General features: G+C 51.7%; 1 protein-coding gene across 9 annotated transcripts in view; it reads left to right on the forward strand.

Moving 5' to 3' along the window:
* Nucleotides 1-3,367: 3,367 nt before the first annotated feature.
* Nucleotides 3,368-25,545, forward strand: part of PSEN2 (presenilin 2) — a 34,739-nt gene continuing 12,561 nt past the window's right edge. For 2 of the 9 annotated variants that reach the window (XR_014326042.1, XM_082834681.1), the window contains exons 1-11: nt 4,055-4,853; nt 8,731-8,815; nt 9,386-9,421; nt 13,320-13,516; nt 15,747-15,961; nt 17,222-17,363; nt 19,478-19,545; nt 20,246-20,466; nt 21,495-21,593; nt 24,117-24,200; nt 24,560-24,661. Coding sequence is in view for 1 of the 9 variants with exons in the window: in XM_082834681.1 (XP_082690807.1) it covers nt 13,340-13,516; nt 15,747-15,961; nt 17,222-17,363; nt 19,478-19,545; nt 20,246-20,466; nt 21,495-21,593; nt 24,117-24,200; nt 24,560-24,661 (1,108 nt within the window). In the remaining 8 variants the exon portion in view is untranslated. Of the gene's footprint in view, nt 3,456-3,841; nt 3,862-4,053; nt 4,854-8,096; nt 8,816-9,385; nt 9,422-13,319; nt 13,517-15,746; nt 15,962-17,221; nt 17,364-19,477; nt 19,546-20,245; nt 20,467-21,494; nt 21,594-24,116; nt 24,201-24,559; nt 24,662-25,545 lie in introns of those variants that run through there. The other 7 variants (XR_014326038.1, XR_014326037.1, XR_014326039.1 and 4 more) reach the window with 7 other exon arrangements.

The raw sequence follows: 25,545 nt of genomic DNA on the forward strand, positions 1-25,545 counted from the left end.
GTGCAGCAGGAGAACCCAGCTCAGGGCCAATCTACAAAGACCAGGAGAGGTTTCTTCTAATTTGGGGCAGGGTGGGGGTGAACTCCAGGTATTTAAGGAAATCTGTGTCAAGTCAGTGGCTGACCAATGAGATAATGGAACAGAGACCTCAGTGACTACACATGATTGGAATACAGTCTGCACGTGGAAGCAATCTAAATGTGCATCGACAGAGGAATGGATAAAGAAGATGTGGTACATATATACAATAGAATATTACTCAGCCATAAAAAAAGAATGAAATAATGCCATCTGCAGCAACATGGATGGACCTAGAGATTATCATACTAAGTGAAGTCAGTCAGACAGAAAGACAAATATCATATGATATCACTGATATGTGGAATTTTAAAAGATGATACAAATGAGCTTATTTACAAAACAGAAACAGACTCACAGACTTCGAAAACAAACTTATGGTTACCAAAGGGGAAAGGGGATAAATTAGGAGTTTGAGATGAACAGATACACACTACTATATATAAAATAGATAATCAACAAGGACCTACTGTATAGCACAGGGAACTATACTCAATATTCTTCAATAACCTATATGGGAAAAGAATCTGAAAAAGAGTGGATATATGTATATGTATAACTGAATCACTTTGCCGTACACCTGAAACTAACACAACATTGTAAATCAACTATACCCCAATATAAAATAAAAATTAAATTAAAAAAAGGAATACAGTCTGCAAACATAGTTTGGAAATGTCACTAAACAAATGGATGATTGTAACCCTTAACAAGCAATAACGGCAAACCTTGCCAAGGGATACAGAATCTGATTTCCAGAGCTGCCACAATATTCAAATTGTCTAGTTGTCAACAAAAAATTACAAGACATACAAAGAAGAAGTATGACTCATTCACAGGAAAAAGAATTTGGCAGAAACCATCTCTGAGGAAGCCCAGAAATTGGACTTGCTAAGACAAAGACTTTAGATGAACTGTCTTAAATATGCTCAAATAGCTCAAGGAAACTGTGGACATAGAACTAAAGGAAACCAGAGAACAATCAATGTATAAACGAATAGAAGAGATCAACAAAGAGACAGAACTTATAAAAAGGAACCAAACAGAAATAATTCTGGAGCTGAAATGTACAATAACTAAAATGAAAAATTTGAAAAGCTCAATAAAATTGACAAACTTTTAGCTAGACTGATAAAAAAGAGAAAAGGTATAATTAAATAATTAAAATCAGAATGACAGTGGGGACATCATTATGACCCCTGAAGAAAAACAAAGAATTATAAGGGCATACTATGAACAATTATACACCAACAAATTAGATAATCTACAGAAAATGGACAAATTCCTAGAAACACACAAATTACCAAAACTGACTCAACAAGAAATAGGAAATCTGAACAAACCTATAAAAAGTAAAGGGATTGAATCAGTAGTAAGAGATCGAATCAGTGATCAAAAATTTCTTCAAAGGCAGGATCAGATGGCTTCTCTGGGTGAATTCTACAAAACCTTTAAAGAAGAACTAACACCAATCCTTCTCAAACTCTACCAGAAAATGGAAGAGGGAATACCTCCTAAACTCATTTTACAAGTCTTTATGCTCCACATTAGGGGCTGAAATTCAACCTCTCAATAAAGTACAATACTGAAAGTTCCCAAAACAACGACAAACCTGGCTGGGCAGTCCTTTCTTGGGGATTCTGCAGAGATGACTCATACATCAGTTAGCGTTGAGTTTATGACCCTGAAGGATCTTTACATTTTAAAGAACCTATTGTTTAATCATTGTTTCTGTTACTTGTAATTCATTTCTCTAATTTATCAAAGGTTATTATTTGGATCATTATTTTGTCTGTCAAAATGCGGACCTGCCCCATTTCCATCTTGGGTTTATTTTCATTTAAATAGCTCTTTTTAAAATTTGTTTTTTCCCATTTATCTATAGCCCAATGATTTTTGACAAGGGGGGCCAAGACCATTCACAGGGGGAAAGAACAGTCTCTGCAACAAATGGTGCTGGGACAACTGGATAACCACATGCCAAAGAATGAAGCTGGACCCGGACCTCACACCATATACAATAATTAACTCAAAACATATCAACAATCTAAATGTAAGTGCTAAAACCATAACACTCTTAGAAGAAAACATAGAGGTAAATCTTCATGACTTTGGATTTGACAATAGATTCTTGACTATGACACCAAATGCACAAGCAATAAAAGAAAAAATTGATAAACTGGACTTCATCAAAATTAAAGCCATGTATGCACTAAAGGATATTATCAGAAAGTGAAAAGACAACCTACAAAATGGGAGAAAATATTTGCAAATCATATATCTGATTGGGTCTGATATCCAGAATATATAAAGAACCATTTACAATAACAAAAAGATAACCCAATTAGAAATGGGCAAAGGACTTGAGTAGACATTTCTCTGAAGATATACAAATGGTCAACAAGCACAGGAAGGACACTCAACATCACTAGTTAACAGGGAGATCCAAACCAAAACCTTCATACCCATTAGGAAGGCAATAAATAATTTTAAATTTTAATGTTAAATAACAAGTGATGGAGAATGTGGAGAAATTGGAACCCTCTGTTCACTGTTGGTAGGCGTGTAAAATGGTTCAGGCTCGTGAAAAACAGTTTGATCGTTCCTCACAAAGTTAAAAATAGAATTTCCATCTGATCTAGCAATTCAACTCCTAGGTATGTACCCCAAAGAACTGAAAACAGGTATTCAGACAAATATTTGTACACGCATGTCTACAGCAGTGCTACTGACAATAGCCAAAAGGTGGAAACAGCACAAAGGCCCATCAGTGGATGAACAGATAAACAAATTGTGGTTTATACATGCAATGGAATATTATTCAGCCATAAAAAGGAATGAAGTGCTGATACATGCCACAATGTGGATGAACCTTGAAAACATTTATGCTAAGTGAAAGAAGCCAGCTACAAAAGGTCACATATTGTTATAATTCCATTTATATGAAATATCCAAAATAGGTAAATAGGTTGCCAGGGACTGAGGGCAGAAGGAGATGTGAAGAAACGTTTAAATAGGTAGGAGGTTTTGTTTTGGAGTGATGGAAATGTTTCAGAATTAGATAGAGGTGGCTGGGATTGTACCATACCGTGAATGTACTAAAGGCCATTGAATTGCACACTTTAAAATGGTTAATTTTATGTTGTGTGAACTTCACCTTTTTAAAATATGAAGCCACTCAGAAATATCAGATTATTGACAACTCACCCCTTGGACTCCAAATCCTGGAAACAACGTTCCAGGTCAATTCTCAGGTCATGGGTAGCAATTTCATTCCTGTTCAATTTTATCTGGTAGTTTTGAAGCTCTAGAATACAGACCAGGAAAACTCTCAAGATGTTAGCTCACGCCAGGCCACTAGAGCTCCCTTATTGTGAGTAAATACCGGGGGTGGGGTGGGGGGGTTGGAATGCAGGGACCTAAAACTACAAGACAGGAGACTGTCCACGAAGCAAATGCGCTACCGTCCTATGGTGCTGACGCCAAGGCCTTCTTACATTACAGGCCCAGCCTCCACTCACTCTAAGGTCAGTGCTCAGTCCAACGTCAGGTCCATTCCGCGGTCCCTGCGGCGAATAGGGGTAAGCCAGGCCTCTCTCGCTCCCCTTGCCTTTCCAGGGCCGCGGCTTAGGTTGGGGCCCCGACGTGGACCGGGGAGCGTAGCGGCGCCTACGGGGCGGGGGTGGGGCCGGGGCGGGCCGGGGGCGGGGTCTGCGCCGGCGCCGGGTCCGGCGGGCGCTCTGCCAGCTGCGTAAACAATGCCGGAGCACCGCGGCGGAGCAGGTGAGCGGGCTGGAACGCGCGCGCGGGTCGCGGCCCGGTCGCCCGCGGCTCGAAGGACACGGGGTGGAGCCGCAACCCGCGAGCCGGCCCCTGCCCTCCGCACGCCGTTCGCGGCGGTGGGTCGCGGCCCCTTGGAGGGTTCCGGGGCTGCGGCTCCAGCGGCCGGGGAGGGGAGGGCGCCGGGACAGCGGCGGGGCCGGCCCGGAACTGGGGAGTGGAAGGAGCGCGGGGAGGGGCCCCAGGCCTCGGGCCTTCAGCAGGGCCCGGTCCACCCGGCCGCTGGAGCCCCCGCCGGGGTGGACGCTGTGCGGGGTGTTACAGGGCCGGGACATTTAAAGGAGCAGTGCACGTGGGTCTCGAAGGCGTGCGGACGCGGCATTGTGTTCCTTCCTCCTGGCTGGCACCTAATGGGCGCCCAGTCCTGCCGGCCTGTGGCACCCGGCCCGGGCAGTGCTTGGCGGGGGCAGGAGGGGAGGCGGAGGTCTTCCTGCGTACGTGAGTAACAGGACCTCAGGTCCGGGCTTGGAGACCCCAGTTTCGTTATCATTGGTATTTGGCCGTTTTATCAGGCATTTACAGCTGCGAGGAGACTTGCAGAATCTAGCTTTTGAAGCTGAAGAAAATTTTATCAATGAAGAAACTCAGCCCACAGAGCTAAAGTGACTTTGTTCAAGGTCACGCAGATCGGCTATATGAGAGCCAAGCTTAGAACCCGTTGTCCTGGACTCTAGTTCTGTTTGTCCAGCCCTGGGACTGGACCTCAGCCCTTTGACAGTTGGGTGAAATGCCCCCGCCTGTGCCTTAATGAGTATTCCCTTTTTACGGTACGAACTGTGGATTGGTGCAGTACCTGCATCCTCATTTACAGACGGAGAACCTGAGAGGCATCCATCCCATCCAGAACAGTTGCAGAGCCAACTTGACCCAAAACTGACAACTTGGGTTGCCAGCCTGTCCTGAGAGTAACTGATCGGTACAGACCCCGGCTTCCGGTATGGATGCCCCTGCCTTCTACGTAGACCCCATTCTGTAGACACCTGAGTCTCCAAGGACTGCAGCCAAGACCTTTGGCAGTAGTTAAAAGGCTTCGTATAAGCTGCTTCCGGTGTGTGAGCCTCAGGTTCCCCTCTGTGTGAATGTGGCTGTGTGGGACAAGGAAACGTGTTGGCAGCGGTGTTGTCTGAGCCCGGCTGGTGAAAGGGCCTCGGGTCCTGTCTCCAGCTCAGAGCTGCCGCTTCAGCCACCCGTCAGGCAGGCCGTCCAGGTTTGTGCCCTGGGTGTGCGAGGGAGCATTCAGGGCAGTGGCTGGAGGTGGGGGTCTTGGTGGAATGTTGCTGTGGGGTGGGATGGTGGTTGTGTCAGGTTTTTAGGCAAAATTCTGTATCATTTGGTGTTGAAGTATCCGTGCACCAAGTCTGGAGTCTGACATGTGCATGCATGGGAGGTGAATGCCCTGAGCCTGTCTGTTTGAAGAAGAGGAGGACAAAGAAGAGCATGGCCAGGGGCTGCCGCTCAGATGCGCCTGGGGGCCCGTCGCCCCTCCCCCCCAGCTCCCCTGTGGCTACTCACAGCCCCGCTGCACCCCCAGCCTTTGCCAAATGAGAGGCTCCCACCTACCTTGGCCTCTCTCTAAGTCACTGACGGTAATAATGACAATAACATAACTTAGGTTTGTCATATACAATAAAAAGCCATTTTGTACAGTGGTTGTCACAGTTGTCTTAAGAGCATCGATCACACTGAAGCAGTTCTTATTTTTAACCCTTTTACAGAAGGGGAAACTGAGGTTCAGGGAGACAAGCAGCTTGTCCTGTTGTGTGGCTTCCATGGCTGTGAGCACCAGGATTTGAACCCAGCTGGCTGTGTCGTCTTCATCTTTTGAGTTTTTGCACAGGAGGCTTCCCACACTCAGGCCCTACCCATGTCACTGCACTACCGCCCAGGACATTGCTCTGTGGTCTCCATTAGCAACTACCTGGCAAAGCAAAAAACAAAAACAAAAATTTTTTATAAAGAAACCAAAGCAGTGTGTGTAGGTCACGTTATGTTTTATTGAAGACATGTTTGGCTGTTTTTCAGCTGTTGATTTGACTTTTAGACACTGTTTAGTTGGGGACTGGCAAGATAACAAATGTTTCTGCCAGTATTTCCACCTGTTCCTGGACTGCAGCAGCTGGGGGTGGGGCTGAGGGTGGAATACAAGGGCTCTGAGGCTGGCACACCCTCCACACTGCCCCTGGCCAGGGCCTGAGAGGTTCTCCGCACCTTGAGCTGGCCGGATCTGACATGGGCTTCAAGCCCTGTGTAATCAGTGTTGGCTTCTTGACCTGGAGGTGGTGAGGCTGCTGTGTTATTACAGTCTGGGGGAAAGTAATTTCAAATTGATCCTCAGGGAGGACCAGGTGTGAGGGAGGGAGATCATTTCTGTCCAGTTTCTTCGTTGCCTAGGAGAATGGGTTGCTGATTTGTCTTTGCTAAAATACAGTCTTCTGGAGCAGTGGGAAGAAAAATTAAAGGGTGCTCACTTTCTGCTGTACTGTATCTGCTGAGACATATCCTGACCTCGTCTGTGTTTTGTAGGCTACCTGCGTGACTATGGTCCTGGGCCACTGAGTATGTGACCCTCACAAGTACTTGACAGCAGCAGGGAAGAGCTCCTTGTTGGTAATTTGGAGACCTGAGCTGTAACTGTGGCTTCTGGTCATGGGCCTTAACCTTTTGTCCTTTTGTCCCTCTGGGCTTCAGTTTCCCTAAATGGGAAATGGGGTGCTGACCGGATGGGCTATAAGGTCCTTGCCAGCTCTGACATCAGTCTACGGACTTGCCCTTTTGTTTGACAAAATGTTCACATTGCCGGAGTGCCCTGGACTGGGGCTAAAGTGGAAACACCCGGGGCCTGGATGAGGCGTGACCTTCGTGCTCAACTCGTGTGTCTGGTGGTTTAGCAGATCGTAGCTTTCCAAGAGGGCCATCAACAGGCTTCTGTTATCCCTTCTCACTGAGTCCCTGCCTTTATTTCATCTTCATTATAACTACCGTTTATTGAGCTCTGTGCCAGACACTTTACACATTATCTCTAGTTTCTACAGTCATCTTGCAAAGTGTGCCTATCCTGCTTTTTACAAAAGAGGACAGGGGCCATGTGAAGTGGCCCGGGTGTGCGGGCCACTTGTCCCAGTGTGTGGTCCACACCAGTCAGCCTAGCTGATTTGAACTCTGTCCGTTTCTAAGGCTCAGCTTTTGCCCACTGGCTTACTGCTTCTCATTAAAACAAACAAACAAAACCCCACAATTTTTTCTGGGCCCTACTCAACGGTGGCCACCTTCCCAGCTTCCCTCGGCCACTTCCAAACCGCCCCTTTTCCAGGCTCCTTCAGGAAATGAGAGAAAATGTTTCCTGGGAACTTCTGAGTAGGAAAGGGCAGACGGAGGTAACTCTAGAGCCCGGGTCAAGGTTTCAGGAGGCCCCATAGGGTCGCCTGGGGCCTGTGACTTGGGAGGGCGGAGTGGGACTTCAGGGCCTCCCTGTGGGACTCAGGCCCTGGCTCCGGCCGAGGCCACCTCCCTGTGCTGGGGAGAACCATCTGGCAAGTGATGTGCATCAGAGTATGGGCAGGGTGGATGGACAGATGGATGAAGGTCAGCCAGGGCCAGTACACGGTCGGGGGAGACAGGCAGGCAAGCTGTGGGAATTTCTAAGGGAATTTCCTCAGCTCAGGAAATTCTTCCTTAGTATGAGGGAAGGCTGGGAACACGCCAGGGGTCATGGGAGCTCTGTGAAGTAGCCATGTGACCATAGACAGAGGCCCATTTAAAACCAATGCCACCCTCTTTGAGGGAGCACTGAAAAATAAAATGAACAAATGTGACAAAACAGAAACAGACCAACAGAATAAACTGTGGTTACTAGTGAGGAGAAGGAAACGGGGAGGGGCAAGATAGGGGAAGGGGATTAAGGGGTGCAAACAACTATGTATAAAATAAATGATACAAGAATGTAATGTACAGCACAGGGAATATAGCCAGTACTTTACAATAACGTTATGTGGAATATCTATAAAACTATCAAGTCACTATGTTGTACACCGGAAACTACTGTAATATTGGAAGTCAGCTATCCTTCAATGATGAAAGGAAGTGAGGGGCACTGTTCAGTTAGGCCTGCAAAAACAAGTACCCGGATGCAAGCCTTTCTCTGCTGACCACCTGTTTGTCTTAAGTGCAGTGACTCCCAATTTTCTTTTGGAGCCGAAATTTCCATCTTTTTGCGTGAGGCACTAGTGTTTACTAGGGCATTTAAAGATCGATTTCCTACTTAGGTCCATTGGCCTTCAACTTTAAGGTCAAAACCTTTGCATTTCTCTGAAATGAAAATCAGGTTGAGGAAATTGGGTCACCAGGGTTTCTGTAATAACTGCAGGAACTGCTGACACAGCAAGGTTGGGGAAATTCTCTGGGTCACACTCCCTTGGTTTGGCTCATTCAGCATTTGGATCCCATTCAGCTGATTAATGGGAGTGAGCAGTGGCTCCTTTGGATGTTTGATTTTACATCCTAATCCAAGGAGCTTTCAGCCACAGTGCTTTGTTCTGGGAGGGGTTTCCAGAATGCAGTCTTAGGCACCTGTTCCTCCCATTAGCTTCTCTGCATTTTCCCGCTGCTCTGTCAGAGAGAACGGAGAGCCGGTTGCTATGTGGTTGATAGGATTTAACATCAGCGGTAGGAGAGTCACCCAGTCCCACCAGCACCTGCCTGTGAGTCAGCCTCCCGGCAGGAGTTCTTGGCATCACTGGTGCTCTGATGTGGAGAAACATCTAGCAAGAAGGTTGTTTATCTGCATACATTTGAGTGGTGATTTTTCCCTCCAAGGATTGCAGAGTATCATCAGTCTTCAGTTCCAACTTAGAAGCAAAAGGAGTACATCCCAGCTGCTCTGTTCTCCTTCAGGAACCAGGTAATAAGAGGGTTTAGGAGAGGGTGTAAAAGAGGCTTCCCGAGTCCATCTGTTCCCCCCAGTCCAGGGAGAGAGGATGTGGGAGAAGGCAGGATGGAAGAAAATCTGTCTAAATGTTGATACTTATTATTTCCCTTTAAAAAATTAATAACTTTACAAAAAATGCCAGGCACAATCAATGTTTATTATAGAAGCTTTGAGAAATGCAGAAAAATATAAAGTATCACCCCCAATCTCACTATCCAAAGATAACCACCGTTAATGTTTTGTAATATTTCTTGCCAATCCTTCATATACATGCATTTTCTAAGACAATTCAGATAATTATGTATGTCAAGTTTTATATCTATTAAATTTAACATCTTGTTTTCATATGTTAGTAAATATTCTTTTTTTTTTTTTTAGTAAGTATTCTTTGAAGTGAGTTTTTAGTAGTCATATGTTAGATCCCATCAAATGGATATATTATCATACAGAGTCAGGCACCTTGGTCATTTTCACTTTTTAAAAAAAATATATAAATGACTGCAACAACCATGTTTTTATGTAAATCTTTTATTATTTTCTTAGGACAAATTCCAAGAAGTAGCATTTCAGGATCAAAAGGTATGAATGTTTTTAAAGCCCTCGATTTTTACTGCCTTCAGAAAGGCTGGTCCATTTGGTACCAGCGACGCTTGAGCCCCAGTTTTACCACACCCTCCTTCGAGGTGGGCATTGCTTGGGGGCTTTTTCAGCCAGACCACTCTCTTCTCCCCCTGTGGCTCTCCTAGTCTGAAAAGCTTCCGCTCATCTGCCTCCCCAGTGGCTCTCTGACCAGGCACAGGGTATTCAGGAGGAAGGACTGTTCATTCTTTCACGCCCCCATTCAGCAAGCAAGTTGTACAGGGCAGTAGGTGTGCCAAGCTAGGTGAGCGAGGTGCCCTGCCCCTGAGACAGGGAGGTGAACTGTAACTGGACACTTCCAGTACCAAGTTTGGGCCCTGGCTGGGGCATCTGATTACTCGGCAGCAGCTCCAGGGAAGGTCTAACACCAGCCTAAGAATTGCCCAGGGACCATCTCAAAATGCAGATCCCTGGACCTTTGGCCAGGATGGAACTTAGGATCTGCATTTTAAATAAGCACCCTAGCGTAGCATTTAAGAGCCCAGAACCTGACCACCTAGGTCCAAGGATGACTTTGAACCTATCACTTTTTAAATCTTGTTCCCTCATCTGTGAAATGGAGAAGGGTAGCAGGACCTCGTACCTGACTGTTGTGTTTAGTGCATAGTGAGTGCTCAGCAGCTGTTCTATCACCACCCCTCGGGTGGCCTGGACCACTTTGAGAAACAGCATCTCAAGCATCTTACAGCTTTCTGAAAGTCCTAAGCCATGCCCTCAGGTGCTAGGAGCTCCGAGAGGCACCTCCACCTCTGCTCATGACCACCAGGCCCAGAGGGCTGCGATTAGAGCCACAGCCAGGTCCAGCCCTTCCCTGCTGCAGCCCCTCTGTGCCCTGGTTTTCTGGGAGTCCTGGGCAGAGCGCAAGGGGGGAAGGAATCTTCTCAGGGAGCATTTGTTTTCTCGCGAGGAGGCCATGAATTACATGTGGTGGATGGAAAAGCGTGTTTTGTAGTTTTCTGACTTCCTGCCTCTGTGCAATGCGATGCTGCATGGAAGGGATACAGTCCTTTTTTAAGCTCACTCTCCCTGGGCGAGTCCTTCACAGACTTTGGGAGGCAGAAGTGCATTGCTGGGATTTGGTGACTGGCTGAAGAAATGGAAATTGGAAGGACTTTACTTGATCCGGGTCCCGTGCTTTTCTGTCCCCACCCGCCCCGTAGCTCCCTGTCTCCTTCCAAGAAGCATCTTCACTCCTTGTCTATCCATCTCCCCACTAGGGGAAGAGGCAGCCAGGATGCTGCAGCTGTTGTGGTTCTGAAGGATGAGCTTGCCCTCTGCCCTGGGAGTGCAGCCCTGCCGTTTAGACGCAGGGACTCCTGATCTGCTCCTCCAGTTGTGGTAAAGACAGATCACAGGCCCTCCAGAGGCGTGGGAAGAATAGAAGGAGTGAGATCGTAACTAAATTATTAATTCACACCCCTAACAAATCTGACGTGCTACAGAATAAAGTATGGAAAGGGCCACTGCACTGCTCCAGTTGGAGTGTCCCGGTTTAGCTTGCAGAAATGCAGCCAGCTCTGTGTGCGGGTACCCCTTTTGGAGTAAGAATGGACTCACCGTTGCCAGAGTGGGCAGCGCGGGGATCTCCTGGGTCCAGGCAGGGGTCTGTTTGGGATTGATCTGGCGGGGCCCAGCCTTGCAGAGGAGGAGTGCTTTGAAGTTTTCCCTCCTGGGTCCCCATTAAGTAGTTTTCTTTCGTTACCGTTACTGTAGATGAAGGAAGCTAGGAACTTCCCAAGGTCTCACAGCCTGTGGGGCTGCAAAGCCGTGTCCCCTCCAGTTGGGCTCTGAGGTAGACTCTGCTGGTCCCAGGTCTGGACGCTGAGAAGCAGATCCGCCTCCTGGGCCCTAGGCCACACTAGTCCTGGGGCCTCCCGGGAAGAGGCAGGAGGGCTCAGCTGGCCCTCTGCTCCCACAGAGCGCACTCTGGTCACATCCCTCTTCAGCACCAAAACCCTGGCTGGCCCCCTCTGCTAGCTTCAGCTCCCCGTCCCCAGTCAGGCCTCCACGCCCCGCCCTGGGATGGTCCACCTCCCACCACTGCCTCCCTGGTCTCCACTTGAGTCGTAACTGCAGTAGCACAGCATCCTCGTCACCCCTCCTGGCAGCTGCTGTACCTTACTTCCTACTGATGTCACTACTGCTGTCACTCCTGTACTTGTCTTATCTCTGCTGAACCCTGGGGAGCTTAGCATGTTCATTCTGAAATCCCTGTGAGAGCCACGGGGGAGCCTTTTGTGAGGGCCCGAGTCTGTGAGGTGAGCAGAGTCAGGCTCTGCCGCGGGCCTGTACTTGGGGATGGAGTAGAAGTCCAGCTGGGAGTAATCCAGGCCACGGCCTGGGGCACTGTCTTCAAAAACAGCAGCAGCCTCGGACCCTGCCAAGATGAACAGAGCTGGCTGACTCAGTAGAAGGAACCTGCCTGCTCCACTTGAAAATCATAAATTCTTGGGGGCAACTGACGTGATGATGAACTTTGAGCTGAGAGCAGACCTGACTGTGCCGAGTGGCGTGGGGCTGCCCCAGGGTCCCAGGAGGCAGGTGACGGGGGAGCTGGCCCAGCCGCTAGCCCAGCTGACCTGCCCAGGATGTCGGTAGGGCTCCGGGCTGCCCCGGCTTCCCGGTGGTGCTGCCCTGCCCGCACCACTGCGGCACAGCAGTCCCGGGGGACAGGCTCCCTCCCGTATGGTCCCTACAGCCTTGTTTTTTCCTGTGGGTCCCACGCTCAGCTGTACTTCCCCAGCGCGCGCGCACGCGCACACACGCGCACACACGCGCACACACACGCTCGCCTCTCGTGGTCTCGGCTCACTGCTCCCGTGGCCGTCACTTCTAAACTCATGACTCTCATCTCCACCTCAGGCCCCAGCACTCAGCTGCCTCCCAGGCATCTTCACCCTTTTAACCCATTTACATTCAGCAGATTCCTGGATCAAATTCACAGTGTTTCCTCTGAAACCTTGTTCTTCCGCTTCTCCCATCCTACTCCCTGTCTGGACTCCCTAGTCCTGGACTCTGTCCCATTTTGTCCCGCACATCTGGTCCTGTCTGTCTACCTCCTACCCTTTCTGGATTCTCTTTCCTTACTCCCATCCATTCTTGCCACCTTAGGCCCTCTTCACTACCCACAATTGTCTCCAGGGAGGTCACCTTTCCTTCTTTTTACTCCTTTTCAGTCAGTGGCCAGACTGATATTTCTAACCAGAGATCTGATCTGTCACCTCTGTCCTCGGGGGACGAAGCACACCACCTGAACTCGGCACCAGAGACCCTTCACACCTCCACAGCGTCACCACCCCACCCCCGGCAGTGCTGGGCTCAGGCGGGAACATTCTTCATGCCCTCTGCCATTCCCTCCCCCCTGGGAAAATCTGTCTCCGTCAGATGACGTTATCTTCTCCAGAAAACACTCCTGATCTCTGAGTTTTAGTCCCTTCTTTGTGCTTCTGTACCTCTTGATGAACACCTGGATTATATAATTTGTCACGTTGGACGGTTGGTTTTTAATTTTTTACGACAAAAGTGTCTTTGGCGCACGATAGGTGCTGAACAGATGTTTGTTGATTGAATGAGTGAGTGTGCTGGCAGTTTGGAGGGGCTCTGACATTTCTAGTTGGGGGTTTTGCCCCCTGTGGCCTGGATCTCCTCTAGCCAGTCCCTCTCGAGGTTGCTGCAGCCTCAGTAGTGGCTCCTGGGGACTGTTGCTTTATAGCAGTCCTTTGACAAGCGCGTCTTGGGTGGTCATTGCGGGCTGTGCAGGTCTTAAAGCCGTCTCTCACCCTCTGCTGCCTTTGCCTCGCAGGAGAGTGGAATGAGGTCCCCTGTGCTCCTTTTCCAGGCACTTTCGGAGGTAGGGTCATGCTCACATTCATGGCCTCTGACAGCGAGGAAGAAGTGTGTGACGAGCGGACGTCCCTGATGTCAGCCGAGAGCCCCATGCCGCGCTCCTGCCAGGAAGGCAGGCAGGGCCTGGAGAACGGAGAGGGTGCCGCCCAGTGGGTAGGTTCCCACCAGCAGTCCAAGGCCTCCGGACAGGTACCTGGGGTCCCAGTGGACAGAAACCAGGCATTCCCTGATGTGGGAGGGAGGGGAAAGTAAAGGTGAGAATTGGCCAAAAGGGCAGGTGGTCCACCATGGTGGATCCTAGGTCTGTAAAGGCTTGATAGTAGACTCTGCACAGACACAGCCTATTACAGATCGACTTTGCGATGGACTGAGTGATTCTCTCCATCCTGGCCCTGCCCCTTAGGTTTGCCTTCCTAGTGCAGGTTACTATTTCCACAGGAACCTGAGAGTGAGTTTGGATGCCAGGACAGGCAGCGCAGAGACGAAAGGACGGTAGGAGGAAACTGCTAGAGGGAACCTTTTTGGTAGATGGCCAGACAAGAGGTTACCTGATTCATGTTTGACTTTTGAGCTGGGGATGTGTCTTAGTTCAAGGCTGCTATCACAAAAATACCGTAGACTGGGTGGCTTATAAACAACAGAAATTTATTTCTCACTGTTCTGGGGCCTGGGAAGTCAAGATCAAGGTGCCGGCAGATCTGATGTCTGGTGAGGACCCACTTCCTGGTGCATAGGCAGCTGTCTTCTCTCTGTGTCCTCACCTGGCAAAAGGGGTGAGGGAGCTCTCTCGGGCCCCCTTTATTTTTTTTTTTTTTGCGGTACGCGGGCCTCTCACTGTTGTGGCCTCTCCCGTTGCGGAGCACAGGCTCCGGACGCGCAGCCTCAGCGGTCATGGCTCACAGGCCCAGCCGCTCCGCGGCATGTGGGATCTTCCCGGACCGGGGCACGAACCCGCGTCCCCTGCATCGGCAGGCGGACTCTCAACCGCTGCACCACCAGGGAAGCCCTCGGGCCCCTTTTATAAGGCACGAATCCCATTTGTGAGGGCTCCCCCCTCGTGACCTAATCATCTCCCAAAGGCCGTACCTTCTAACACCATCACATTGGGAGTTAGGCTTCAGCATGTGAGTTTGGGGGACACAAACGTTCAGCCCGTGGCAGGAGGGGTGGGCTGCACTGTGATTTTGCCTCCGCAGCCTGCAGGGCAGGAGGTTGTAGCAGTCTGAAGTGGAGGATATACTTGGGAGAGTCATCTAGCCAAGTCACCTCCCTCCTCATCAGGGTAAAACAACATCTGAATTTGCCTCAATTCCATTCTTCGTTTTGCCCATTATAGTAATTTTTTCTTCCAGCCAGCCTTATTTCCCTTTGCTGAAACTTGAGCTCACTTCTCCTATCCTCCCCTGGGCTCTGAGAGAGATCTCACCGGCTCAAGACCACTGCACAGCTACTCCTTAGCCCGCTTCTTGCTAGTTGCTTTGTCTTGTATCTCCTGGAGTTTTTGTGCATTTCAGCTATTTCAGTTCCTGTTCATTAAGTGTTCCTTTCTTTCTCAGATGAATATATAGATGGAATTCTCTCTGCGAAGAACTGATACCAAAGAACAGCCACTTTTGATTTTTGTTCCATTTGGCTTTGTCTTGGCTGTTAATGTAATTAACAGAGCAGCTAATGATCCTGAATTGCCACAATTCCAAAACAAATCCTTGCAGATCAGTGTGTGCCAGCGCCTGGTGTCCTGTCCTCCTTCGCCGCCTCCTCATTTATACGTAACCCAGATCCTCCCAGATGCTTGATGCCCAGTTCGCCTCTTCGCTTCTGAGCTGCAAATCTTGCATGCTTGCTTTGGGGGGGCAGGGCGGGGTGCAAAAAGTTCAAAAGTTCAAAGTAATTTCTTGCTCTGCAAATTCCCAGTGTCTTATTCACAATCAGAGACAGTCCCCACGTCCCCATGCGTGCTGACCATTCTAGTTTGTGGTGTTTCAACCAACAGAGTTTAATTTCTGCCCTCCTCCTATCACCTGGCCTGCCAAATTAGTGTGGCCATGTGAACAGAACTGAGTGGCATCCTGAGTCCCTACACTGAGGGAGGGGACAGATCTTTAGACATGCCCCAGACCCATTCTGCAGACCGTCCTCTTCCACGGCTAAGTGGACCATCCTCGTGCACAGCAAAGTGGCCTCCCCTCCTGAATCTGTGGTGGTCAGCGCCAACTTAAATCTCTCGTTGTCCTCATAAACTTTTCAAATGTCCTGCAGTTCCACCACTCCCACATCTAAACTACAGCCCATAGACTGGTTCTTACATCTGGAAAGCAACATTCAAACTTCTCGTTTCCGATTCCAAAACACCCACGCGCCACGTCGCTAAGGCCTCTGGGGGGGCGTTCTGTGGCCCTCACAGTGTGGTTTCCCACAGAGAGGCCAGGAGAGCGAGGAGGACCATGAGGAGGACCCTGACCGCTACGTCTGCAGCGGGGTCCCCGGGCGGCCACCAGGCCTGGAGGAGGAGCTGACCCTCAAATACGGGGCGAAGCACGTGATCATGCTGTTCGTGCCTGTCACGCTGTGCATGGTCGTGGTGGTGGCCACCATCAAGTCCGTGCGCTTCTACACGGAGAAGAATGGACAGCTGTGAGTTGGGGGCTTGGCGGGGAGGGGGAGCTGGGGGAGGGGGGTGCAGCCTGTGTCGGCCCCATGCCAGCAGTGAAGAGCATGGCCGAGGAGCTGCCCGAGTCCACACCCTGGTCCGCCCACTGCCTCCTGGCTGTGTGACCTGCCTGGGTACACTGCTAACCTTTCTCGGCCTCAGTTTCCTCGTCTGTATGATGGATTTGATAACAAGGTTACCAGGAGAATTGAGTGAGTTGATCCACATAAAGGGCTTAGAAGAGCACCTGCCACCCGCCGGGCAGCGCCCCCGGCACGCTGGGTCTCACTGCAGGAGGCAAGCTCTCCGTCCCAGGTGTGGCTGTACCACCCATCCCTGCGTGACCACAAGCAAGTTGCTTTCTCTCTGGGCCTCTTCATTCATATCCCCATGAATGTAAACCGAGGAGGACCAAATGATTTCTTAGCTCACTTCCAGCCCTGCACGGGAGACTTTGTTTCTTTTAATAAAGAAAACGCAGGCAGAAGCAGCAGCCTGGGGAAATGGGAGGGCTCTCTCTGCTCCCTCCCCCAGCCTCCCTGTGGTTATTGCTGCCGAGTACCTTCTCTAAACATCTTTTTTTTTTTTTTTTAGGGAGTTTTTGTTAAATTTTGTTTATGGTTTTTTTAATGAAAAGAGTAGAGAAAGAAGCCCTTGCCCTCAGGAAGCTTGTAGTCTGGTGGGGGGGACTCAGAGCAGCTCAGGTGAAAAGCGTTAAGAGACCTTGAGCGCTTCGCGGGCAGTTTGTTTCCCTACGTCCAGAGCGAGGGATCCATGAATTACCTTCTGAGTTTATTAGCTGCCTGTGCAGCTATGGGGTTACGCTGGGTGTGGGTAGGGGAAGCAGCGGGGGGCGGAGGCGTCCTGGCTCGATGGGGCTGATAAGGAAGTGGATGTAGGGAACCGCTGGGTCTCCCTGGACCAGAGCTGGGGATTGGGGTCAGCAGGGAGAAGCACTTCCAGGGGAGGGTTGAGTTGGTGTGGGGGCCAGGGGAGGCCTTGGTGAGGCCAGCCAGGCCCTTCCGTGCGGCTACATCGGCTCAGTCATAGGCCAAAGTCAGGAGCCAGGAGATGGGAAGGCAGGGCAGCTCATGGGGATGGTGGGCAGCGCGTGCCAGGGCAGCCAGAGCACGGTGCTGAGGGGCAGGGGTGCCCAGGGCACCTGCACCCCAGGTCCAGGCTCCCTCGGGGTGAGGCGTACAAGCAGGCAGGGCACCGAGACCTAGCCCTTGCCCCTCCCTCAGCATCTACACACCTTTCACCGAGGACACGTCTTCGGTGGGCCAGCGCTTCCTCAACTCCGTGCTCAACACCCTCATCATGATCAGCGTCATTGTCGTCATGACCATCTTCCTGGTCGTGCTCTACAAGTACCGCTGCTACAAGGTGAGCGCCGGTCCGCCTGCTTTCCTCCTGCCTGCCATGCCTCAGTGCCTCTTTGGCAGCAACCCTGGCTCCTTTTTTTTTTTTTTTTTTTAACAGAGTTCATTTTTCTTCTGTAAAATAGACCCTGATTTTTGGTGCAGGCATACCTCGTTTTATCGGGCTTCACAGACACTGCGTGTTTTACAGATTCGAGGTTTGTGGCAACCCTGCGTTGAGCATGTCTGTTCGTGCCATTTTTGCAGCAGCAGCATTTTTCAATTGATGCTGTTTTAAAAATTTTTTTAGACATAATGCTATCACACACTTAATAGACTGCAGTATACTAGAAACGTTAACTTTTACGTGCAGTGGGAGACCAAAAAATTTGTGACTCACTTTCTTGCGTACTCTCTTTATCGTGGTCCGGAACCCAACCCAGCCTCACTGAGGTTTGCCTGTACTCTTTACCACCCCACCTCTGACCCCCCCATGGATGACCTAATACTCCTGTCCTTTGAACTTACACATAATCCCACTTACTTGAGTTCCTCTTTGCAGTGTTCATAGGGTTACTTCTCACGTTCAGAAGTTAATTTTATTTTGCTTCTCCTTCCGAAGAAGTGAGATGTTCTATTTTAGGCTCCTTTCACCCAATACACTTCCCCTCCAAGTTTATTTTTATTTTCCCATTTCCCTTTCGGCTGGAGATGTACAGCTGCTGTGCCAAGGTCTTCCAACACTGGGAGATGTTCGGGCGGGCCCCCTGCTCTGCGGGGCGGTCCCAGGGAGGAATAGGGGAGTTGAGTCCCACGTGGCCCAAATCGTCCATAGAGATCTGTAAACTTTTAGGCACGGGTTTCAGGCTTTTCTCCCAAGGAAGGCTTTGAAGCCCTGAAGACTGAACGGAAGTTGAACTAGACGTTACCTGATTTAAAACCGTTCACACACAGGCGTGTGCGGCACTTGATATTAGGCTGCTGCCATCTGTGGAGCAGGTAGAGACAGATGGGGAGGCTCAGTCTAGAGGGAGGAGCCCCGTCCCAGCGGGGGTGACGGTGGGGGTGAGCGGTGGGGGTGGGGGGCGTGTCCGAGAGCTGGAGCTTCTCAGTAAATAGCTACCTGTATAAAGGCAGAGTTCGTAACTGGGGCAGGGATGGCCGTGGGTGCAGGAAGCAGGGTAGAGGGCTTTGTGTTTGGAGCAGAGAATACAGCACGCGTAAGGACAAGCTAGAAGGAGCATGGCCAGTGAAAAGCCGGCACTGCTCTGGTCAGCACTCCCAGGGACTGTTAAGAGGCAGCTCGACCCTCCGTGCAGTAAGATTTACTCCATGACGCGGGCAGGAGATGACGGTGGACTGGGCAGGCCCAGGTGGGATGAGGAGGGTCAGCATGTTCCAGAGGCGGCCCCTTCCCCTCTGGGTGGAGCGCACAGCATGGCAGACAGACCAGGTGGCCGCTGAGGTCCCCAGTGGCCTGAGCTGGTGACCGATGGTTCTGGCCTCCAGGGAGGCTGGTAGCGGTGACCACCATGCCGCTGCCGGCTGCCTAAAGGACTGGTTGAGGATCAGCCCCACCCTCGCCCTTGACCCTCCCTTATTTGGCCAGGGGAGGAGGAACGTGTCTTTCTGAAGACCTGTCTATAGGCCCTCAGGTGGGCAGTGACCCCCCGGGCTGACTCTTCTAAACAGGCTACCTCAAGAGTCTTCCCTGACCAGTCTGTCTAATAAAATAGCACCCCAGTGGGTCTCCTGTCACTTTATCCAGCCAGGTTTTTTTTCATAGCCCTATCACTTCATGCTAACATGTGTCTGTGTGTCTGTTGTCTCACTGCCCTCACACTGGGTTGCAGCCAGTGGGCGCAGAGACCTTGCCAGCCTTATCTCCAGAGCGTGGAATGTGCCTGGCGTGTCCAGAAGGAGTAGAGTGCTAGGTGTTCAGACCTGAAGGAGCTCCAGCTCCTTCGTATGCTGGCTGGGTTACCTGGAGAGAACTCCTTGAACGTCTGTGCCCTCCTTATCTGTAAAATGGCCACCTTCCAACATAGTCAGGGAGGAGCCTAAGGAAGAAGGGTTTCCAGGCCTGGGCGTCAGTCCCGAGGACCGGGGCCTGCGATCATGCTGCCTGTTTCCGTCTAGTTCATCCACGGCTGGCTGATCATGTCCTCCCTGATGCTGCTGTTCCTTTTCACCTACATCTACCTTGGGTGAGTGGCAGCCGGTGGGCAACAGGGTCCTTCGAGACTCCTCCCCTGTGGTACGAGTGGGTCTGAAGCACCTGGGAGGGAAGGGCGCCCCTTGGTCTCCACACCTTCCCCGTGTTGCTGCTCCAGGAGCCCGGCCTCCTTGAGACGGGAGTGGAGCTGCGAGTTGGGCCACACGTCTCCTTCTGGTTCCTGATTTAAAACAAATAACACAGAGCCATCACAGAGGGGGTTCTCTGTGAACCCCAGCAGGGGTGGGGGTTCGGGGGCAGAAACCCCTCAAAATTTACATTCTGATCTTCGGGCTGGGCCTGGGTACCTCCTAGTTTATGGGGAAAGGGATCTCTCTTGCCCTGGATTTGGGACATCAGCCTGACCCAGGGACCCAAAGAGACTGGAGGGACAGGAGAGAACACTTTTCCAAGGACCTTTTCCACAAGCAGAGGGTCTTCCAGGCCGTGCCGGCGCACGTTTATGGGAACCAGCCCAAGGATGAGACGTTGGGGTACTCCCCACCGTTTCATAAATTTTCCAAGTGGTTACGTGTGGGGCTCATGGAAACAGGGAAGGAGATGTCAGCAGGTGAAGCCAGAGGTTGGAAGAACCCAGGCTGGGACTTAATGATGGAAGGGTGTTGAACTGTGTCAGGGTCTAACATCTCCACTGAGTTTCCCAGCTCACGGGCTTGACTGTGGTCCCGCAGGGAAGTGCTCAAGACCTACAATGTGGCCATGGACTACCCCACCCTGTTCCTGACCGTCTGGAACTTCGGGGCGGTGGGCATGGTGTGCATCCACTGGAAGGGCCCCTTGGTGCTGCAGCAGGCCTATCTCATCATGATCAGCGCGCTCATGGCCTTGGTGTTCATCAAGTACCTCCCAGAGTGGTCTGCGTGGGTCATCCTGGGCGCCATCTCTGTGTACGGTAGGTGGGCCATGAGCTTGCAGGGGTGGGCCATGGAGTGACGTCCAGGGCTGAGTCCTCACTGCTGGACAAGGGTGATGGGTGTTGAGAAGTCGCCCCTCCCCCCACCCCGCCCCGGGAGGCCTGGATGATCCCCCTTCTAGAAAGTTCACCTTTGTAAAAAAAAGCAAGTGGGGTCCTGTGGAATCGTGACTGTTGACATGGTTACTAATAACAGCACTCACACCATTAAGCGCTTTGCACACTGGAAGTCATTTGTTCCTCAGAACAACCCTGAGACTGGGCGCAGTACCGATAAATAACGAGCACCCAAAATGTTAGCTGCTCTTCAGTTAGTATAGTCGTCCCTCGGTATCCTCGGCGGATTGGTACCAGAACCCCCTCAGGTACCAAAACCCGAGGATGCTCAAGTGCCTTGTGTAAAATGAGGTATTATTTGCACATCACCTACGCACATCTTCTCGAACACTTTAAATCATCTCTAGGTTACTTGTAATGCATAACGCAACATAAACAATACGTAAATAGCTGTCGATGTGCGGCAAATGCAAGTTTTGATTTTTGGAACTTTCTGGGATACTTTTCTGAATATATTTGATCCACAGCTGGTTGAATCCATGGATACGGAACCCAGAGATATGGAGAGCCGCCTGTATCAGTGTGATAGCCATCACCAGTACTGCTTCTTACGTTGTTAGGATAAGGAATTTGGGGCTCAGAGAAGTGGGACTTCAAGCCCATCCTCTGGTCTCTGAGGCACACAGCAGTTCCCTGTTTGCAGCTAGCCTGTTTGGACACCGCTCAGACCCCACTGTGGGCTCCAGCCAGTGCAGGCTCTAAGGATCGTGGCTGAAACCCGGGGTGGGGGTGGATTGCTGGAGCAGCAGGGCGTGGTCTGAGAGCCTCGGCCTGGGGCTCTGGGACACGCTCGCTCTGACGCCTGGTGTTCAGAGGGCTGGTTCCTCTCTAGGGGCTGCTTGGGAATAAACGTGTTTTTTAACATGCCAAGGGCGTCTTTGCTTTCCCAGATCTCGTGGCTGTGCTGTGCCCCAAAGGGCCTCTGAGAATGCTGGTAGAAACTGCCCAGGAGAGAAACGAGCCCATATTTCCTGCCCTGATATATTCATGTGAGTATATGATACGTACATGGCTTTCGGAGGTGATGAGGAGATAGTTAACCGTTTCCCTGACGAAAGGAGACGAGGCAGCCTCGGTGACCCCAGGAGGGCTCCACCTTCTTAGATGAAGGTGGGCTGTGTCTTGCTCTTAGACAGGGAGAAACTTGGAAAGTCAGAGCAGGAAGAGGACACCAGGGGATCTGGTCCTGCCCCGCAGCTTCCTCCCACCTGGCTCCAGTGGCACGTGGTGGCTATAGGCCGCGTTCGCATGAGCCCAAGGTCACCGACTCAGCCCTCCAGCCCCTGATAAGGGACTTTGGAGAGGGACTCTTCAGGGTGGGGGTCTGGGGGGGAAGGGTGCACCTACCTTTCCCTGGGCTGCCTCAACAGCTTCGTGGCTGGTTGAAGTGAAGTCTCTGAAGGGAATGCCTTCGGGGTTGCTGCTGGCCTCGGGGCCAGTGCACTCGGGGATTTGTACTTATGAAGGCATCAACAGACATGCATCAAATTCATACTTTGTGGTGGGTGCTGTGCTGGGCATTGCGGTTGCCATGGAAACAAGGTCCCAGGCTTCAGGGAGCTCACTGCGCTGTGGTTTTCATGCCCTCCCCTCTGTTATTCACGTAGAGAGCCTGAATTTCTGGGGCTCGGTTGTCTGCAGGGCGCACTGGGAAACAGCCTATGAATGGCTAGAGTTGGCACCCTATACAAATGAAGAACCGAGCTCGTCCTGGAGAGCCGTTGGCGGCCTGGCCCCAGGGTGAGAAAGCACATTCCAGGCACAGCCTAAAAAGTGAGCAGAGACTGTGTATGGAAAGCCTGAGCCGTGTCAGACTTCCGCTCGCCGTCGCTGTGCTCTGATGGAGCTTACATTCTAGGAGGGGAGGCAGACAGGGACCCAACAGGCAAACATAAGTCAGGAGGTGAGAGCCCCATAGAAAGATAAAGTGGGGGGCGGTGGGGGGGGCGTGAAGGACTCCAGGGTAGTGAGGGGTGCTATTTTACAGAAGGTGGTCAGGGAGGCCCTGTGTCATAGGTGACATTTGACCAGAGACCCACCTTAGGAATATCTGGTGACAGAACTCCAGGCAGAAGGAACAGCGGCAAGTGCAAAGGCCCTGAGGTGGGCGTGGGCCTGGTGTGCTCGGAGCGCCCCGAGGCCAGGCAGAGGGAGCCAGCGGGGAGCGGGGGAGGTCAGATCCTCTTAGGCCATGGTGGGGACTTGGCTTTTATTGCTGAGTGAGATGTGATGCCACTGCAAGACTGTGGACTGACCTGACTACGTTTTAACAGGACCACGAAGGTTGTATCAGGGACAAGGGTAGAAGCAGGAGCCAGGTTTGGAGGCTGAATAATAATCTGGGAGAGAGATGTTGGCGTTTGGCCCCAAGGCAGCAGTAGAGGCGTTGAGATGTGCTTGGACTCTGCAGACATCTTGGAGGCAGAATTAGCGAGATTTTCTGATGGTTGGGGTGCAGGTTGTAAGAAAGAGAGTCAAGGTTACTGTCAGTTTTTTGGGCCTGAGCAACAAAAAGGATGGAGTTGCTGCTTGCTGAGAAGGAGAAGGCTGGTGGGCGGGTCGGGGGGCAGTTGTTGAGAGCGTTCAGGGCCTGTTGAGTCTGAGATGCTCACTGGACATTCAGATGGAGAGTTGGAGAGATGGGATAAGAGTTCAGGAGAGAGTTTCTAGGCCAGAGAGAGAGAACATGTTAGTACCACAGGATCCAGCAGTCCTGCTTCTGGACATAGACCCAAGAGGATTGAAAGCAGGATCGTGAACAGATTTTTGTGCACCCATGCCCACAGCAGCACTCTTCACAATATCCAAGAGATGCAAGCAGCTCAGGTGTCTGTGGATGGAAGAACAGATAAACAAAATGTGGTATATACAGAGAATGGACTATTATTCAGCCTGAAAAAGAAAGGAGGTTCTGACACGAGCTCCAACATGGATGAACCTTGAGGACATTATGCTAAGTGAAATAATCCAGTCACAGAAAGATAAATACTGTATGAGTCCCCTTATATGAGGTATCTTAGGTAGTCAAAATCATAGAAACAGAAAGTGGAATGGTGCTTGCCAGGGGCTGGGGGATGGGGAGTGGGTACAACGTTTCAGTTCTGCAAGACAAAAAAAGTTCTGGAGATCTCTTTCACGGCAGTGTGAGTATACTTAACACTATTAAACTGTACCCTTAAAGATGGTCAAGATGACATATTTCATGTTACATGTTTTTTTTACCACAATAAAACAAAAACATAATTAGTTCACCAAACTTGTTCACTAACAACATTATCATTGTTTTTGTGAGGAGGCCAAAAAAGACAGGAAGAAGCATCGTCTGCCCACACCTGGTCAGTGAGTCTGGACCCCCAGCGGCCCCCTAACAGTGGGGCATAAGCAAATACCCACAGGAACTGAGGGTCCTGTGCAGGCTTTCTGGGGACACAGACTGGCCTGCCTGCCTCCCAGGCCCTGGGGGCAGCCACAGGTAGTACTGCCTGAGGCCTGACCCTTCTCTCCCTCCCCAGCTGCCATGGTGTGGACAGTGGGCATGGCCAAGTTGGACCCCTCCTCTCAGGGAGCCCTTCAGCTCCCCTACGACCCAGAGATGGGTGAGTAGCAGGGGGCTGACAGCCTCTCATCATTGGGGGCGGCTTTTCACCACATCCAGCTCAGCCTGGCCTGGCCTCTGCGGGAGGCATGAGGGCCAGAGGGGCAGGTGGGAAGACCAGCCCCCCCTGGACACGCACGCCCTGGGGATCGAGTGCGGTGGGACCGCGCTCCCCTGCCTCGGCCCCGTTCCTCTCCCTTCCCTTCCCTTGTGTGTGAACTGGAGAATCCTCTTTGGGTCGGGTAGGGTGTGGGGGGGTAGGGGGATGGTAAGGGCAGGGGAGCCCTGAGCTCAGAGAACCATCTGACGGGCTGTCGTCTCTCTCCCTTACTCCCTGCTCACACGACACCGGACACCCAGAAGAGGACTCCTGTGACAGTTTGGGGGAGCCCTCGTACCCTGAAGTCTTTGCGCCCCCCCTGCCTGGCTACCCGGGGGAGGAGCTGGAGGAGGAGGAGGAAAGTAAGGTGTCCCAACCGTCTGCGTGGGCCCGGGTGGGGCCCCCCGAGGTCAGGGGAGGAGGGCGTGAGGGGAGAAGCCCCTTCCACATCAGAGCGGCTTCGCAAAGTCGAGGAGGAGCCTGCAAAGGCGCAGCCTTGTCGGCAGGCCACGGGGACTTCTACGCCCAGGCTGCACCTCGTGTGTGGCAGACATTGGTTGAGTACCAGCTGCGTGCCCGCTCTGCGCTGGGGGGCGGTCGTATGGACGCAGCTCTGGGGGACGCAGCTACGCAGGCGTGGGCACTGACCGCCCTCCCCGGAGCCGGGAGGACCGTGAAGGAGAACACGGGGTGATGGGGAGCGCTGACGGGGCTCATGACCTGTTTCAAGGGGTCCGAGGAAGTCGCCTGAGGAAGTAACTTCTGGGCTGAGCTCCAGAGGCTGAGCCACTGGAACTCGGAGAGGGGGACGCACAGCGGGGGTGCGTTTCCAGCTGAGGGGACCTTGGGAGCAGAGACCCTGAGGCAGACGGCACGGTGAGTTAGAGCCAGTGAAGGCAGGACGCTGAGACCCGAGTGCAGAGATGGGGCAGGGAGGCAGGCAGGGACTTGAGGGGCCTTCTGGAGCAAAACGGGGATCTGGTCTGTGTCCCGTGAGCGGTGGGAGCCGTGGGGGGTGGGGGAGGGTTTTGAATTGCACGGGAGGAGGGACATGAGGGAGAAGGGCAGGTTTGTGGCTGGCAGAGTGTGCACCTGCGTGGCCTGAGGACGGCCCCGTGCAGCCATGGGGGACGCAGACGTGGGCTCTGGGCTCAGAGGGCCGGCTGGGCTGGGCAGGTCAGCGCCAACAGCACGGCTCCGTGATGGGACTGACGGTGGAGCTGGGGTGGAGACTCCCCCAGGCAGA

This window comes from Leucopleurus acutus, assembly GCF_964270905.1.
Source record: "Leucopleurus acutus genome assembly, chromosome: 2".
Taxonomy (NCBI): domain Eukaryota; kingdom Metazoa; phylum Chordata; class Mammalia; order Artiodactyla; family Delphinidae; genus Leucopleurus; species Leucopleurus acutus.